Source organism: Numida meleagris, chromosome 10 (assembly GCF_002078875.1).
Source record: "Numida meleagris isolate 19003 breed g44 Domestic line chromosome 10, NumMel1.0, whole genome shotgun sequence".
NCBI lineage: Eukaryota > Metazoa > Chordata > Aves > Galliformes > Numididae > Numida > Numida meleagris.
This window is the reverse complement of record NC_034418.1, coordinates 15,396,707-15,414,145: the sequence shown is the minus strand read 5'-3', so window position 1 is coordinate 15,414,145 and position 17,439 is coordinate 15,396,707. Positions and strand designations below refer to the sequence as shown.

Below are 17,439 nucleotides of genomic sequence, written 5' to 3'. Positions count from 1 at the left end.
TGTTGGACTCGCTGCCCCAGTAATAAAGTTTCCAGATGGCACAGAACAGTTGCTATATTACAGTCAACTACTAAATATCTAACCCAACCCAACGAATACTATAAATCACTAAGCAAAGAAAGAAGGGATTACACACTTGTGCAGCAATACAATTCTCACTGATTTTTCTAGTTGTTGTAAGGAAAATTGCTTTCCCAGTGACTGCCCTGTTTTACCACGTTTTGACAAAGTCAGTGATCTTATTCACCACCTTTCAAGGTGGCTTACTCCTCGAACATCCATGAACAAGCAACACTCAGGAATGCTCTTGAATCTGGAGAATTTTCTAAGCAAAAATCCAAGTTCATACAAGAAATGCAAAATACTCTGTAACATAACAGCCCTGGTGCTTGCCTTCTGTTGTACATACTCTTTATTTTCATGAGGGCTGGGATTAGGCACGGCATCAGTCAGACGCAGCTCAAATTCAGCACATCTCAAGTGGACCTCCTTGTAGTGTTGAATGAGATCATAGATGCTATCAAAAGTGACATTGTCTGTCAGGTAGTATTTCACAGTGTCCCCATCACTTGAAGAACGGATACGGCAGTGCTGCACTCTACCTGATCTCCTGCAGAAGTAAAGAGGGGGATAAGAGGAAAAGAAAGGCACTGTAACAGCTTTTACTCTACCTAAGCGTTTCCTGACCCATTAATAGTTATCTACTTGGTAAACTTGCAAAAAAGCAAGAAATCTGCATTATCTCTTCAAATAACCAAAGTAGCAACAGCTACAACAATCCTGACAAGCGTTATCACAATCCCCAAAATACCATTTTTCAGTACACAGTGGTTCAAAATGTGGCAAACACTCTCTTCAAAATTTGCTCTGACAACTCTGATGGCTCAGAACTCCATCTGAAAGACTCTTCAGCAAAGTCAAAAAAAAAACCAAACCTATCATGGAGGATTATTTACTATTTTCCCTCAAGGGGATTCTTTCACTGAAAAGATAAATCTCTGCTAATAAAGGCCAGCAGTGTGGAAATGGCAGATCAGTGGGGAAGCTTGTATTTTATCCCAAAACTAAAAGATCAAGTTTTGGCCCATTCATGGAAGAAGTAACAAATCCTGCACCCTGACAGAGGACTAGAAATGTGAGAAAAGGAAAAAAATATCAAACCAGCCAGTCCCCTCTTGATAACTGCAACCCTTCAAGTAGAGTCTACTCTGCCATAAGGCACAATTCGGTGCATCAAAGTTCAACGTAGAAAATAGTCTCTCAATCCAATCAGTACCATTCTAATAAATAAAAATGACTTTTTCTTACTTCCTGTCAGATACAAATGCATATTTACAAGACACATATTTTTATGCAATGCGATATGATAAACAAAATTCATGTAAAGTTTTTATGACAATCACCATACCAGAATGACAAGGTGCAATCGTTAGGGAAAGCCTCACTTTCCCTAACTAGGAATGTCCCATCCTTGCCACCCATTTCAGCACAATATTCTTGGAGCAGCTTCTCAGCAGTTGTTCTCCCCTCTCTCATTTTCCCATGGAACCATTTCTCTTTTAAGTGCAGTTCAGTATGTTTTACCTCCTAGACCAGAAAATAAGAATTTTTATTGTCCACTTCCTATTAATAATACTTAGCCAAAGGCATATAAGAACTTCGACTGTCGGTAGACACATCAGTATTAACATTTAACTATCGAAATCACTTTTCATCGTCTTCATACTCATCACTGTATGTCCTCAATTAGCCAAGGGAAAAAAATACATATTTTATTAAAAATAGAGATAACTGAAGTACCTTGGCAAAGATCCCTTTTTAAAAATTTATTTGTAGATACATGTTCTAATTTCAATAATGCCAAAGTAAAAAATACACATCTGTAAATGATGAAATGAGAAATTAAAAAGAACACACTTAAGTAATAAAAAATAGCCTTCACCTTCGATGAATCTTCATCAGCATTCTGTTCAATAACATCACTGAATGAAAGCTTTCCATCAGCAATAGCACAGTAGTGCCGAGTCCATTGCTAAAAGTTGAGACAGATTAAAACTATTAATAAGAGTCAGACTCTAAATGACAAATTCCAACACTAAACAAACTTCCCCTTAATCACATGTCATGAACTGAGGATACAAATATTGAGAAAACTCTTGTACACCTCCTCCAGTGTTACACAACATAGCAGCAAACATCATATAAGGTATACCTGTTCTATTGCATCCCACATGTAAAGTTCTCCCTGCTGCTTTTTTTCTTCTTTCTTGTCTTCCAGGTTGACATCAATGTCTCCCTTTGGCCCCAGTTTTTTGTGCTAAAAAGAAATGGGAAAAAATAGTGTATAAATACAGTCATACAGAATTACATGTAAAATGGACCACACAACCTTAGTGAACTTAGTATCACTTGAAGTATCTCCCTCCTTTGCTCAGCTTTCTTCTAGTATTATCAGAACAGCAGCTGTTCCACATAGCTTCATGAAACAGCAATAGAATTGATCTTTAAGATTTAGATCTCAAAACAAGGATTTAAAAGATAATACAGGTATCATTCAAGCAATGAAGAAACAGTTTGATAAGCTTACAATTCCTTAGGGGACGCTTGCATAACATGAAATGAGGACAAGATAAGACAGATTCTGCATTGGTCAGGAAATAAGGAAAAAAATAAAAAGGGAAAAAAAGAAATTAAAATGAAGTACACTGTCCTAGAACAAAAATTATCAGAAGTGAAATATTTTATGGAAAGAGGATAAGTTCTACTTTCTTCTCCTCCTTGCTGCCTAAATCCTAGTCTATGGAACACACTACAACTCCAGTGCAGAAGGAGGTAAACCCAGCAAAGACCTGAGTAGTGCTACACAATTCAGCCCAAATCTAATTCACCAGAATGAAGGATACTAGATGGATGAATAAGAAAGTCAAGTTACTGCAAGGTCATCAAGGAACAACACCAGTGCTTGGGGTGGGGAGGATGGGAGGGGGAAGACAGCTCTCAAATCATAGCTACTAAAGTTCAGAGGGTTTTCATGCAGCACACAATTTGGCTGACAGAAAAGCACAAGCCAGTACCCTTGAGAAGTATTTCACATCTAACTCCTGCTATATACACACAGAAAAAAGTCCTCAGTTCCAATGAAAAATGATGGCATGACAATTTAGACAATCCCAATGCAGCAATGAAAAGCTTATGACAGGGCATGACGAGAAGAAAGCAATCAAATACAGCCCACAGAGCAAATCCTTGTAGAAAAGGTTGAAAAGATGAAATTGCAATAGCTGGACTATTCTGAAACAAAACTGTAAAAGAAGGAATAAGGTTGGCCACAGCAAGAAAAAGAAAAGAAAAAACATACGTATATATACACCCATAAAAGAACTGTTCTTGTTGTAACTTCTGTGATTTCATTCTTGTAAGACCATTCCTTCTCTAAAAGTACATTAGAAATGGTTGTAAGTGATCAGTGCGTTTTCATGTACGCTCTCGTTTAACTACAGGCTGAAACAATACAATGCAAGCTATGCTGAAGGGCAAGGCTCAGCAATACCTACCTTGAAAGGGCTCATGAAAAACAGCAGCTTAAGGGGCTAAAGATAATATCAAACACTTAAACTGCAGTTAATGACAGGATTAATCCTCTCATAGCTCGTAGTTCTCAAACACATTCAGTTTTGCAAACTCTACTACAGGAAGATTTCAATTTGACTGGCTTATCTGAAAAATCCCACAGGCCCTTACAGCAGGAATCGACTCTGTTTACTGACAACATTTTCCAGACAAAAGCCAAATAACACAACTAGCTTACTGACAGGTGCTGATCTATTTATAAAAATTCTTTAATGCTGTTTTAGAGAGGAAAGAATGATACCGCTGTTCTCGTGCAAAGTTTGAAATTCCCTTTAAATCAGATCTGCCACGTTATTTATTCATGTGCCTATACAATTCCCCTTCTATGCTTTGCGTGGAAATAAAAGACAGTTTAGAGAAGGAAAAATAAAAAGAAAAAAGAAAACTAAGCACATAAATTTAAGTTTTCTACTTCCTGTTCTTCTGCACCTCACAGTGGGGTGCTATCATTTCCAGTCCCACATTAAAGAACTGGATGTTTATATCCATCTACCCTTACTTCTTCTGTTCTGTAGTTCAATACATGTGATGTAGTACTGTGACAAGAGCTGGAAAACAAAAACATGGGCAAAAAGCGATTTTTATTTTACTGAAAAGATCAAGAGCAGCCTCCAGATCATCCATCTAATTTCTTCTTTCAAAAAGTTCTATTGCAGTTTCAATCCAAGACGACTTCTTTCAGTTATATGCATCATGTTGTTGCACAAGAGTACCAAGCAAACCATCTGTACTGCCTAGCAGGTAAGATACCCTCACAGTGACTGCCTTCCAGCAGAAGCACTGCAGCCTTTCAGAAGTGGCTCGCTGAATTGCATATGTAAATCAAACTGAGTTAGTAAACACCAATCAATTTTTGCAGTTTGCAAAGTTAGCAATCCTGACAGCTTATGTCAGCAGCCTGCAAGTGCTTTGGGTTTCATCTGAAGGTCAGGCATTCTTTGAAAAAACAGCTAACGTTGAGCCTACTTTTTATTCAAGAACATGCTCTTAATATTTTAAGCCCATCACTAATTGTTTAAAAAGTCTATAATGAGCCTCTGCAGCAATGAACTCTTGCTAAAATTTAACAGTGACATTTCAGAAGGTGGAAGACCTTTAGAAAAGAGCTGACATTCCATCTAGCACTTAAATTATCGATACTTATTGCAAAGAAAATTAATAGCAAGCACTTTAGCGTGCATTTTTACAGAACTCCACACAATATAGCAAACTGGAATGGGGTTTCTCGTCTCTCCAACAGAAACCAACAGTTAAGGTGTGAACTCAAAAGAAGTACTCTGGCTCCAGCTCTTGTCTTTCCTACTTTATGTACTAGCACAACGTACAAGCTTACCTTGATGATGATTTTTTCTTTCAACTGCGTTGGTGATGGTAGCTGATCTGCACTGGCTTCGACAGGTTTCATTAAAAGCTGATCCCCAAAAACCTCCTTGAACACTCTGGCCATGTGTCGTTGCTGTTCCACACTACAGTGCTCTTCAATTGACAGAATGACTGGGTATCTTTGAAGAAAACAAAGACGAATGAAGTCACTCTTCTTGCTTCAACTGACAAGGCAAGGCAAACACCACCCTATCTCAACTGTCAAATAAAGAAAATATTTAAAGCAAACAAGATGACAAAAGGAGGAGTTAGACACACACCAGATAAGGTCAGAAGGGACCTCTGGAAACCACCTAGTCCAAACCCCTTCTTTGGGAAGGCCCAATTCCTAAGTTAGATCAGGCTGCTCAAAACTTTGCTCAACCAAGTTTTGAATAGCTGCAAGGACAAATACTTCTTAAGTGCTGGAAGACAGCAACCAGTCTTTCTCATTAATCTCTTCTCCAAATTAAACAAACTTAGTTCTGTGAGCCTCCCCTTGGATGCCATGTGCTCTGACACTAGCTCTGAAAACTGAGGCAAAGAAGGCATAGAGCACTTCAATCATCTCTGCAAGTCTCCCATCCAAATCAGCAGAAGGCTCAGTTTTCTTAATCTTCCTTTTGTTGCAGTTCTACTTGTTCAAGTTTTTCTCATGCTTCACATTTCTCAGCGCTTTAATCTCCAGATGAGCTTTGGCTTTTCTAATTCTGTCCCTGCACATTCAGGAAATACTTTGATATTCCTCCTGAGAAGAGTATCCCTTAACTTATGCAGGGAAAGCATCACACCATACTACTGGTTTGATGAAACCAACTTGCACTATGGTTTTCATTAACACAAGTATGCCTGTCGTGTTTAAGAAAATAACCCTTGTCCTCTATGTCCAGTTGGTAAAGAGAAAAATCAGGAGACCAATAGCCCTATCTCATTCCCAAATGCTGGGTAATAATTCTCTTGTTAAGGACATCTCAGCACAAGGTTTAGAAGAAGGGCAGAGCAGAGGTGAAGATTTAAATTCATGTTGCCGGTTCAGGAAGCATTCTATGATATCTAAGATCTTCCCTACAACATGCATATCAACTCTATAGATCCGTAGCTTGTCACTTCTCATTTTATTGTTCTTTGTTTGTTTAAGACATACTATTCAGAACTTGAAGTTTCACATTTCAATTCAGTAAAAGAAGACCAAAGTAAGGAGATAGGGACCCCATTAAGGTATTCACTACCTTCTGCAACAGCAGTTACATAGCAGCACTTTTTCTCAAAACTGAATCTATAAAAAAATCTGTATTTGGCAATAATGAGGAAGACTAGGATTTCATTCTTTCCTTGTTTTTTTTTTTCTTTAAATCACAGGCGGAAAACGTTCAGGAAAGTCTAAGCACTCAAGAACAAGCTTAAGGAAAACAAATCAAAGCTTACTCAGACGTAACAAAGGCGTGATCTTTGATTGCCTGTACTACATCATCAAACTTGATCTTTGTTGTCCGCGTCCATCCATGGTAAATGATGGGTTTCCCATCAGGACCATCCCAGCAGTCCACTAGGGAAGACAAGCAGAGGAAAAATGAAGACACTAAGCAGCAGAAAGAATATAATGTACATCCAGTCCTTCAGAGTGTTTCACACATTGAGTCATACGTTGCGTTCCAATAAAATATTCTACCACACGTATTAGATGAATTTATCCTTCTCAGAGAGGAAATTAAGTTCACCTCAATAAGAGCGCTACTGAGAAAATAAAATACAATTTTTTCACAAAGCCTTATTATCTGGGAATCTGGAGAAAGGGTATTCAGGCAGCTAACCTCTCTTTTTACTAGATTACATTGATTTTCCATGGAGAAATACATCCCAACAAGCTAGGAGCATATCTGTTTTGCTGACTTTAACTCTGAAGCTCTAATTGGAGAGGTTTTTGTATTACACAAATTGAAGAGGGCCTCTTGTTAATTATTACAAACGTTGACCAGGAAATTAGCACATCAAGAAACTGCAGAAATAACATGAAATTCCAGTCAAACCTTTCAAAAGGATACACAAATACAGGGATGAAGAAGGATAGAGAGTTAGTGGAGAACAACACTAAGATATCAACTGCAAGCACATTAAACAGGATGACTAATAGTATCAAATTATGGGAGATTTAGGGGCATCTGCATTATGATGAAGTCAAGTAAACTTTGTATCCATCTACACTGAACAAGTAATCCAAATTTAAATCTTATGCTTCCATATTGCAGATCAAAGATTGAACTGCTTATATGAAATGAGATTTAGACAGATCTTCCTGGAATTCTAAGGGAAGAAGAACCAAGCAAGTAAACAGGGTGAGACATGACAAAAACAACTTAGGGAATGGTTGTTTGTCATGTGACTAACTTCAATTTAAAAAAAAAAACTAGTTCTTTATTTCAGTTCTTTTTTCTTTTTTTAGTAAACAAAAGAAACACTGCTTATAAGGAGAACGTGTTATAAACCACTCCACAAACTCATCACTTACACTCAATGCATCGGCATCCCATTCTAAGGCACCTGATGTAAGCTTCTGTGGAGGATTCACTTCGAAGCTGGTCTCCTGTCAGATATCTAAGGAATAAGAGAAAATTGCAAGAGTAGACAGGCAATTAATTTCAATCAGTTCCCACTCCTACTCACTCACTGGACAAAATATTTTCCCCTGTTTTGAAGGCAGTATGTTGATTTTATTGACTTCTTTTTTACAAAAACTTGCTACAGAAGAACTGGATCCTACTGAACCAGATGCCCTTCAGATCACAATAGGAGTATGGAATTTTTCCACAGGACAAGTGGGACGTTACAGCATTTTTAAGTTTAGGTACAAATCTTAACATGAGCTCAGAAAGGCTGTCAGTGCTTGGAAAAACTGAAGCTCCCTCAATATCTTTCATTTCTGGAACAGTTTGAGCTCAAGGCTTATTTTGTAACAGGATTCAGAGTTATTGCAGCAGAGCTCAATTATATCTCAAAACCTACATAAGATAATAAAAGAAAGGGAGAGAGGAATCCCAGAAGCTGTCTTTGACACATTTACATCACACTTTAGGAAGATCTCACACAACCAGACGGTATATTCCTGGATATCATAATTTAAAAGCTTTACTTCCTCCCAACATGTCCAAGTCTGCTTGAATGGGGACACACAGTGGGACTTTTGGTAACTTACGTGTTATGAGAGGAAGAAATCCAGTAGTGGGACAAAGGATTATTCATGTCCTGCACATCTATTGAGTCACATTTCTCATCCCAAATACTGTTTTCTTTTGCAAAAAGGTAAGAGAGGAACTAAAATACAAAGAAAGAGACAGATTTCAAATGTTTTGACCATAGAAGACTAAAAGAAATCCAACAGTGTAGCAGGAGCATCCTAGAGAATCTGCCAACTCATTAAGAAACCAAGAGCTAGCAGCAAAAGAAAAGTGTTCATAAGGAACTATTAGAAAGTATCATCATCTTACCTCATCAACAAAGAGGAAGGGTTCAGCAGTTTCTCTCATAGTGTCATCAACAAACTCAGTCATTCGTTCTCGGACTTTACTCAGATCTTGTGCCCAAGATTCCTTCAGATAATAAAGCAGAAAAAAACTTCAGATGTGGTGATACACTATAAAAAATCCAATAAATAACAGAGTGGCCTACAGGAAGATACCATTAACCACTCTCCCCCCTACCTTACTGCCAATACATTTTGTTTTATGCACATATCTTAGCGGTTTCCTCTATGATGCTTAATAGGGAAAAAAGTTCTCCAGCCAAGTGCCTTTATATAGATTGAAGGCCCACAAGATGCACCCTACATACATACATGCACACACAGGAAAAGGTGGCCTCCTTTGAGTATATGCCTTAACAATAACCTCTTTTCACTTCTAAGTGCAATCTGAACGCCCTTTAAACACAGTGAAAGAAGAGAAAAAGAAAGTAGCAACTTTATACAGGAAGTATAACTCTCACTTTTCAATCATATTTGCAAACCTGGAATTTTGCAGTACCTAGAAAATACCACACTATCTAAAAGGCATACTGATAGAGAACTGGAACGTGGACAGATTCCAACAGTAGTCTTAGACTCACTCCATCACATCCTTTTGTGAATGTCTAGCCTTAAAGATCAGCCTATATATTGAATTATTATTTTTCTTCCACGGTGTTTGTGCTAAATAAGATCACAGAAGACTATGAAGACAGCTCCAATCCCTGCCTCCATTGTTATCTGCTTGCTGGAATTGAACATCAGACTAGCCTCATTCAAAAGAAATTAACTTGAATGGAGGCAGTCAGCTCAGCTTTTTATTTAAGAGCTGACAAAATGGGGCCATGGACAAGGTAATACCCCAGATGTATCTCTGGTGACAGCTGTAACTAGGTCAGGCTATCATGCAGTGTTTATTTCCAAACTTTTCTGTTTATCTGCATGACTAAATGGAGACCTGCTAAAACCGCTGCCCTAATTTATCCTGCATCTTTTCCTCTAGTGCACCTTTAGAGTCTTCATATGGATAAATAATAGTTCTTGTGAAGTTCAGTAGCAACGAATAAGGAGAAATCTCTCCAAGACCTAGAGTTTGATTTATGCCAGCTGTAATACTATGACATAACTTTTTTGTGGTTTTTTTGTAAAGTCACATGTAATTCTGTGAGACAACTTCAAGAAAAAATAACTCACAACTTTTATAACTTTCCCACCTGCTGCTCATGTAGCAGAAACCTCTGAAAGTCATGGAGATGAACTGCTGAAGCGTCTGGACGGTCAGTATTTCTAACAAAAAGAAAAAAAAGAGAGTGAATAAGAAAGGAAAAGTGAAGCCAAAGAAACAATAAATAAAGTGTCTGTATAACATATGTTATAGCAGAAGATGACAGGGATTCGTATTTTGCATTTGCTGTATAAATGTGCAGCTAGCACTAAGAAACTTTTTATAACTGCAACGGAATTTAGATTAGGTTTGTAATGTTGTATAATGTAATCACTGTATTTTGAGCCTAAACCTCCTGGATTCTTGATATATTTTTGATAGTAATTCACTAGGAAAAGTACTGAATCTCTGTCCATTGTTTTGTAGCAAATGAACAGCATTCACTTCACATGCGTATTGTTAAGTTTATTCGAGGCATATGGAGAGATTGTTCTTTTGAATTATCACAGAGCCCCACTTCCATAAATAACTCTTTCCATGTATTATTCAGATGATCTACTGTGATAGACAAAAGTTTCTTGGAATAGGAGGCAAGATGCAACCACACTGACAGAAAGCAGCACAGAAGCTTTCTCTTTTGTAGGACACAAAAGTCGTATCATCTGGTACCCAGCCTTGAGATACCTGCGGCTTTAAGCAGTCTCACCAAGCTGAATTCACACAGCATGACCAAGGACTAAGGAAATACACAGTATAATTAGAGCAAGCTTTTAAAGCAACTTCCTTCTTGAGTTGGTGTAATACTCAAAGCTATGATAAACTGGTTTAAATCATGATCAAAATGCTAGTAGTACCTGAGAGCTCCCTTTCATACTGTACATATATTACTAAATTTTCCAAGTCCACCAAGAGAAAGTTGCAGAAACTGTTCATGTCAGCATTCTGCTTGAGTCCAGACAAAGCCTGTTCATCACACCTCCCCAAATTAAAGTTTTTCCATTAAATTGTCCTTTACAAGTTCCATTGTGGTTTTAATAAAACCTGAAGGTAGGACAATTTGCTTGTTCAAGTCCATGCCATTTTTCTAGCCAGAAGGTAAAAAGCATTTACCAAATAATATCCAGAATGTACTTGCATGATAAATTCACCTTTCTGAATACAATAAGATCTTTCCCTTTCACTTACTAAAGCATACGAACAAAAATAGTGACGTAATTAAAAAAAACCTTGCAGCACTGCAACCACATGTACACTGGGAGAAATAATACAAATGAGGAGTCTCACCCAAGAATGAACACAGAGGAATCCTTTTTGAATTCATCAAGAATCTTTAAAAAAAAAAAGGAGGGTGGGGAGAGAGAGGAAGTAAGGAGTTAAAAAATAAGAGAAATAAGAGAACATTCCATTTTCTATCTAATTCCATTCGATAATGACCATTGATTTGGGATGAGGAAGAAAACATGCATTTCCATTCTAGAGAAGATGCATGCATGATGGCAAGATAATTTTTGAATTAAACACATAGGAAAAAAACATACTGCCAAAGTGGACAAATGCACATCAGGCCTTTGTGAAAGCAGCAGAACACTTGCCATTCTCCAGCAGAAAACCTGTTATTGATAAAGAACCTTACACGCACAATCAGTCAATTTTCTGGGGAGCTTTTATTGCTCTATAACCCACGTAAAATTGAATTGCATATCTTCCATCATATTTGTTCATTTGAATGTAAAATCTATACTGCTTCCAGCATGGAGCAACCTAGTAAGAGATCACAGGAAATTTATCAACTGACTCGTAGCAGTTGTTGAGCGAACTGAGGAGTTTCTCTGAAACTATCCACAAGGGATGATAACAAGTCTAAGTCAGATGACCTCCTCAGTCTGTGTTTTACTATTCAGCTTTCTACTCAAGCTAATTAACTAGATTTTCATGACCAAAACCAAAACCCTGGCAGCAAACAGATTATTAATTCAAAATAATCTCAGCATCACTTTTAAGCAGCACAAGAAAGCACTGCTGCCAAAAGGAAACAGCACCAATTTTCACTGTTTCTGTTTTACCATATGTAAGTTGAATCAACAATATGCACATCATCAATAAAGATATGCATGCAAGTGATTTCAAATCATCTGTTGTCACGGAGTTACAAAGAGTTCCTAATTTTCAGAGGCACTAAATATATGCAGGTTTCACCAGCCTTATCAAACTATGCAATGAGCACAAGAAAACTACACTCAGGAAGTTGTTCCACTGCATTCACATTGCCCAAGCACTGACTGCAGCATGTCATGCTCTGCACTCATCGCTTGTAATTTCTGAGCATGCGACAACGAGAACAATAGCTATTATCTGATATTCAAGATACATCCCAGTGATTTACAGAATGCTGTGGTGCAAAATTAATAGAAGTATGAAAAATCATTGCATCTATCAGTAAAGAGGTTAACCAAACTCAATATGGAGACATTCTATTTACCAAAAAAATCTTACAAGAAAAGTTATTCCTAGAAATGCCATTCTGCATCTTCTTAAGCCAATTGCTGATGGTGATTGTTGCCTGTACATCAAGCAAAGTACTATATAGCTTTCTGCTGTTACAAGAATAGCATTCCCTCTTTATTCTGATCAATCAGTTTAACATTATGAAGACTACTTACTAAAAAACTTACCGATTTCTGTTGTTCAAACATGATCTTTTTGTAGAACAAATGAAATTGTTCAAAACTAAGCTCTTCCTTGTGAGCACCTATTTCCTACAACAGAAAGTTGCATGTAGTGAATTGAGAATTCCCTGAAATGCATTTACGCAGCATACAAGTTACTTCTGCTTCAGCTGCCATCCTCACACATATTCAATTCTATTCTGACTTCATTTGTTTTAAGCTTGGGGATTATTAGCTTTTAATACTGGGGGGATGAAGGGCAGTTGTTGTTTTTTGGCCTTTCTGTCTTGTACCCTGACATTTTGTTTTGTACCCTTACTGAGACTGAAGTAGTGTCTGCGAAGAGAGTGAAGTTATGTCTGTATTTTCTTAAAGCCTTACATACTGGCAAAGTCAAACTTAGAAATTACTGAATATAATGGAATTGTCTGCACACAGTAATAAAAAAATATATACAGAGTAACCTGAACAGAAATATCAACATCTATCAATGCTAGACAATACAAAACAGATTTAACTTAACAGGTTATTACCGCAAATTTATCCTTCAAGAACTTCACGCTGCTCACTTTGAAGTTTACTTGGGGAAGGACAGCTTTCAGCTCCCTCAGACTGATACTGGAAAAAAAGAAAATATAGCAACAGTAAATAAATAAATAAATAAATAAATAAAACAGTTATGTTGTATCTAGCCAGTGACCAAAATATTTTTATTAACACAAAAATGTTACCATCGAAACATTTTTGGTAGGACTCATCTCTTATAATTATAAACTCCTATAAACGTAACAGCTATATGGGAGCAAGCTAGACATTTTCTAGTTAGTGAGGAGAAACAGGCATTTCAACTATCAGGGCATCCACATGAGGATGAAAAGCATTTCCCTCCAACAATTAATTAGATCTAGATGATCAGCCCAAACATAGATGTTACATGTGGTCAGATGAATAAGTGGCCCTTCTTCCATTGCTCCAGTCCCACTGAAACTGGAATACAGACACAGAAAAATTTACACAAAGGATAAACCAACAGAATGAACAGAAACAAAACATAAAGAACCGGTTTTCATTAGTTTCATGCCATTTATCTCCAGCTGTGATTCCTTTGGATGGGAAAACGGATTCTTGCAGCAAGACTCTACTCTGTCTGAAACACCTGAACACGACCTCATCCTCTCCTCATAACCAGTTCTCCCCAGAGAGGACTTCCTTCAAGATCCATTCACACAGACTGCTGAACCTTTTCACAGTTTCAGGATGTCCAGTGATATACCAGTATCACTTTGAAATACAAAGTTTGCTAGATAACAGTGAGACCTTTGAAAGAAGACATGAAGCTTTTAAGCAACACAGCACTTACACACACAAAACTGTGAACAGTTCATTTTTTAAAACTCAGTTTCCTTCACATCTTCCCATTCTCTTATCGACCTCAGATTTTACTCCAGCCTCATACCTACCATTTCTATGGCCTTCTACAGTGCAGTCTCAAAACAGATCAAAACACTTGTACTTAACCTTACAGTGGAAATGGTAGGTAGGGCAATAGTATTATAACTCTAGGTTGAAGACAGGGAGCGTCGATTTCCAAAGAGGCTGGATGCCTAAACACCTTAAATGTGATGCTGGTACAGGTGAGTCAGTCTGACTGTACCCTGCCATTCCAAGAAGCCACCCTAACCCCTCTTGTTATGTTCCACTCTTTTGCTTCCATAGGCCAGCTCTGACACTCATCAAACCTTCAGCTAACGCGATTCAACTTGTTAGGGCAGCAAAAAATCTAAAGCTGCAGGGAGAACAAATCTTCAAATCTTCCACTGGCTTCACGAGCTCAGTCAGCTCACCTTGTGTCCATAGCAGCATCATAGCTGGAATAAGGAAAGAGTCTTGAGAGCCTGATTAGAAGGATGTGAAGATGATGGAGGAAAAGAAAAGACTGAGATTTCATCCACCCAGAAGCACCAAGCTGATACACCAGATAAGCCACCCCCTGCAGCTCCATTTCAGTGTCCTGTTACTTCATTTGTCTTTGGATAGCAAAGAACAGAAATTAGGTCTCATGTCTGAGTACAGAGTTTCGTACTCTGGGTAGGTACTGGTATGAGGCCTCAAGGAAGTCACAGCACTAAAATGGGACGTGCAAAGGCCACAAGGGCAAGTCCTAGACTGGAAGATGAAGCGAATAAAGATTCACAGCAGCAAATTGAAGCGGGGAAGAGATGGGAACACAAACACATCCATGGGTGCTATAGCCAATGCTCACAAGACATTAATGCAATACCAACAGTACCCAAGAAAATAAGGCTAAGGTGCCCTGCCTTGACCCCCGGTGCAATTCATAAGCCATTAACTCTATGCAAACACAGGATCAGAACAGTCACCTGAAAGAAACAAAAGCAAGTCGCATCTGGATGAAAGTAACACTTCTACTCCACAGTGTCCATGCAAGCAGCTGCCCTGTGAGAGATTCTCATCTCCATTGTGCAGAGAGGGAAAAGTGGCAAAGCAAGAAGAAACTTAGCCAAAATCTACACCAAAGGCAGATTAGAAGTCAGGAAATTCCAGGCTTTCTGCCCTGCCGCCAGATCTCTGGAAAAAAATACTCCTTTGAGGAGCAAGAATGAGCACACTGCTTACACCCCAAACACCAAGAACAAGCAGTTTCCTCTGGCTGAACAAGCACAAGCCAAAACAAAGAGCTGAGGCTTCATCACCACTGGCAAAAACTCAGCGCACTGAACAGGACTTGCCTGGAAGCCTAACCTTTACAATTAACCTCCCTAGAAACTGCAGCACTAAACAAAATGAACTCCTTTCCTGAAATTCTCTAAAAGCATGAATCATCTATCAGGAGAACAAAGAACTGCCCTCTCCACCTGCAAGCCCCTGTGATCCTCAGCAGACAGCCCTGTAGTGATGAAACAACCCTTAAGCACCAAGTGAAACCTCTTCAGCAGGTATGCTGTCAGTTACAGCTTCTGCACCTTAACACTTGCTTTTGTTTCATGATTCCCCCAAAACACCTCAACTGTGGGCTAGTTTTACAAAATGCATCAGGAGTTGTTAGCCAGCATCCAGTCAAGGCCCTTCATTGTTCTGGTACGTTTTGAAAACACCATTCCTCAAACTGTGTCTTAGTTCACACTGAAGCCAGCTGCACAACGCCACAGGCTGCCTGCAGAATGGTGTTATTTCCTGCACTAACAGTCTTGTTCACACAATGAAACATCACGCTTTGTTTTGTTTTAAGGAAAAGGTCTAAATGAGAGGAAATGCATGTTCTTTTCCAGACTTAGAAAAGAAATGAACATTACAAAGTGCAAAATCATGGTGATGTAATATACATGGGAGAAAAAGGGTTAACGTTCTTCCCAGTGTTCCACATTTGCTGGCAGCTCTAACCAGAAGCATGCAGCTGAATACATTTAGAAAGTCCCCTCTGTTGTGCAAAAGCTGCAAACCTACTGCACACACGGAGCTGAAACAAGGTACTGAAACTCAAACATATGAAGCAACACAGCACATGGGAACCTACAGCCCATGGGGCTTCTTTCACATGAGAAGCATCAGTGACTCTTTGGCTTTGGCCTATCTGAATATGTGGCAAAGACACAAACACAGGTAGCAGGCCCAACTGCACAAAAATTTCATTCAACACAGCAAGCCTTCAGAAAGCAAAACGAAATAACCCCCCAAAAACCAACACACAACCAAAGATTTTTGTCCTTATTCCAAACAATGAACTCAGTTTCTTTCTGTAGCTACCATCTAAAGTATCTTTGGTTTCCCACTGTTAAAGGAACGTTTTCCCACAATATTACCCTGTCATACCAACAGTGCTCCTCCTCCCCCCCCAGTACACTCATCAAGTATCTCTGTTATCTCTTCTTCCTCTACTGGGTTCTGCTCTTGTCACAGCTCTGACCCTCTGCAGGAAAGAATTCATGTCATTGCTGTGACAACCCTATCTTTGGATGTATCTGATTCTGCTGCCTTGACTATTTTCAAACCAGACACCACACACACTAGTCATGGTCTGAAACCTGGTAAGGCTAATCATTTAAACACTGACCCTGGATCTTTAGTAGCCCGTGCTGAATTCTGCTTACACAGTCTGATTGTTACAAGTGCCCAAGAAGGCTTTTAAAAGCTGGGTTTGATCTGTCTACAATAGATCACAGTCACTCCAACACTCCTAGCAGCAAATCTGCACAGGAAAGCTAACAGCAGGCTATGTAAACCATGCTGCTGGGGTCCACCTTGGCTATTAAAGGGTAAAGACCTCTGTAAAGCAAGCAACCTAACAAACCTGCACAGCTGAGCTCAATCTCTACAGAAAGAATGGGGGAAGGTGATAGCCTTTCCTTATTCTGGCAAAGTAATTCTAGACTAAAAGCAAAAGCATTTTTTTGTCATCATTTGTTTCCTCGTATCACATACATGAACTTATGTGAATATTATGAGTTGTTGCCTTAAGCAAAAGGCAAAACTCAAGTTGTTAAAGCAAGAGCAAATACCATTTCCAGGGGTGTCATACTTTTCATCTCCAGCAAAGAAACATTTATTTCTCTTCACTCTATGTTAGAGCCTGCAAAAAAAAGTTTATTAAAAACAAACTGAACATAAAGAGAGAGTTTCTTACCTATTTCTTCTAGTCTGGTCAACAGAATAGATCTGCTTTCTCAGCCAGCTTGGGGAAAAGGAGGAAAAATAGGGGAAAAATAGATTTAATCTGAGAATAATAAAGAAAATACAACAAATGAAATATGAAAATCTGGAGATGAAATTCAACAGAAGCATTTTTAAATCAGAAAATACGTGTGTTTTGATAAAGCAAAGATATTTTCAGCACAGCATCTAAGCTTTCAAACAGTTTTGTAACTGTATTTGTAAATATATGCTTTTTTACTACTTAATACTGCATATTAAAGCCAGATAAACAAGACAGGAAAGGGAAGGGTGTGCACAGCCCAAAAGAACGAACAAACAGAAACTATAAACATGTAATTTGCTACAGCGGGCCAAGACTTCAGCTAACCTAACCTAGAGTTGCTCGACCAAGTCAATGATTTATGCCAGCCGAGGCTCCTGACTCAAAGTTCTGTTAACATGCAGAAAAA

General features: G+C 38.5%; 1 protein-coding gene across 2 annotated transcripts in view; it reads right to left on the bottom strand.

Annotated features, from left to right (window-relative positions):
* The window catches only part of PLCG2 (phospholipase C gamma 2), a 59,932-nt gene that overhangs the window by 21,229 nt on the left and 21,264 nt on the right, over positions 1–17,439 (bottom strand). For both annotated transcript variants that reach the window (XM_021408348.1, XM_021408349.1), the window contains exons 5-18: positions 16,962–17,009; positions 12,853–12,937; positions 12,326–12,409; positions 10,938–10,981; positions 9,703–9,775; positions 8,475–8,576; positions 8,183–8,301; positions 7,499–7,584; positions 6,418–6,538; positions 4,964–5,132; positions 2,213–2,317; positions 1,943–2,032; positions 1,409–1,587; positions 410–610 (exon numbers count right to left, since the gene is read on the bottom strand). In XM_021408348.1, coding sequence (XP_021264023.1) covers positions 410–610; positions 1,409–1,587; positions 1,943–2,032; positions 2,213–2,317; positions 4,964–5,132; positions 6,418–6,538; positions 7,499–7,584; positions 8,183–8,301; positions 8,475–8,576; positions 9,703–9,775; positions 10,938–10,981; positions 12,326–12,409; positions 12,853–12,937; positions 16,962–17,009 — 1,506 coding nt within the window. The remainder of the gene's footprint in view (positions 1–409; positions 611–1,408; positions 1,588–1,942; positions 2,033–2,212; positions 2,318–4,963; positions 5,133–6,417; positions 6,539–7,498; positions 7,585–8,182; positions 8,302–8,474; positions 8,577–9,702; positions 9,776–10,937; positions 10,982–12,325; positions 12,410–12,852; positions 12,938–16,961; positions 17,010–17,439) is intronic.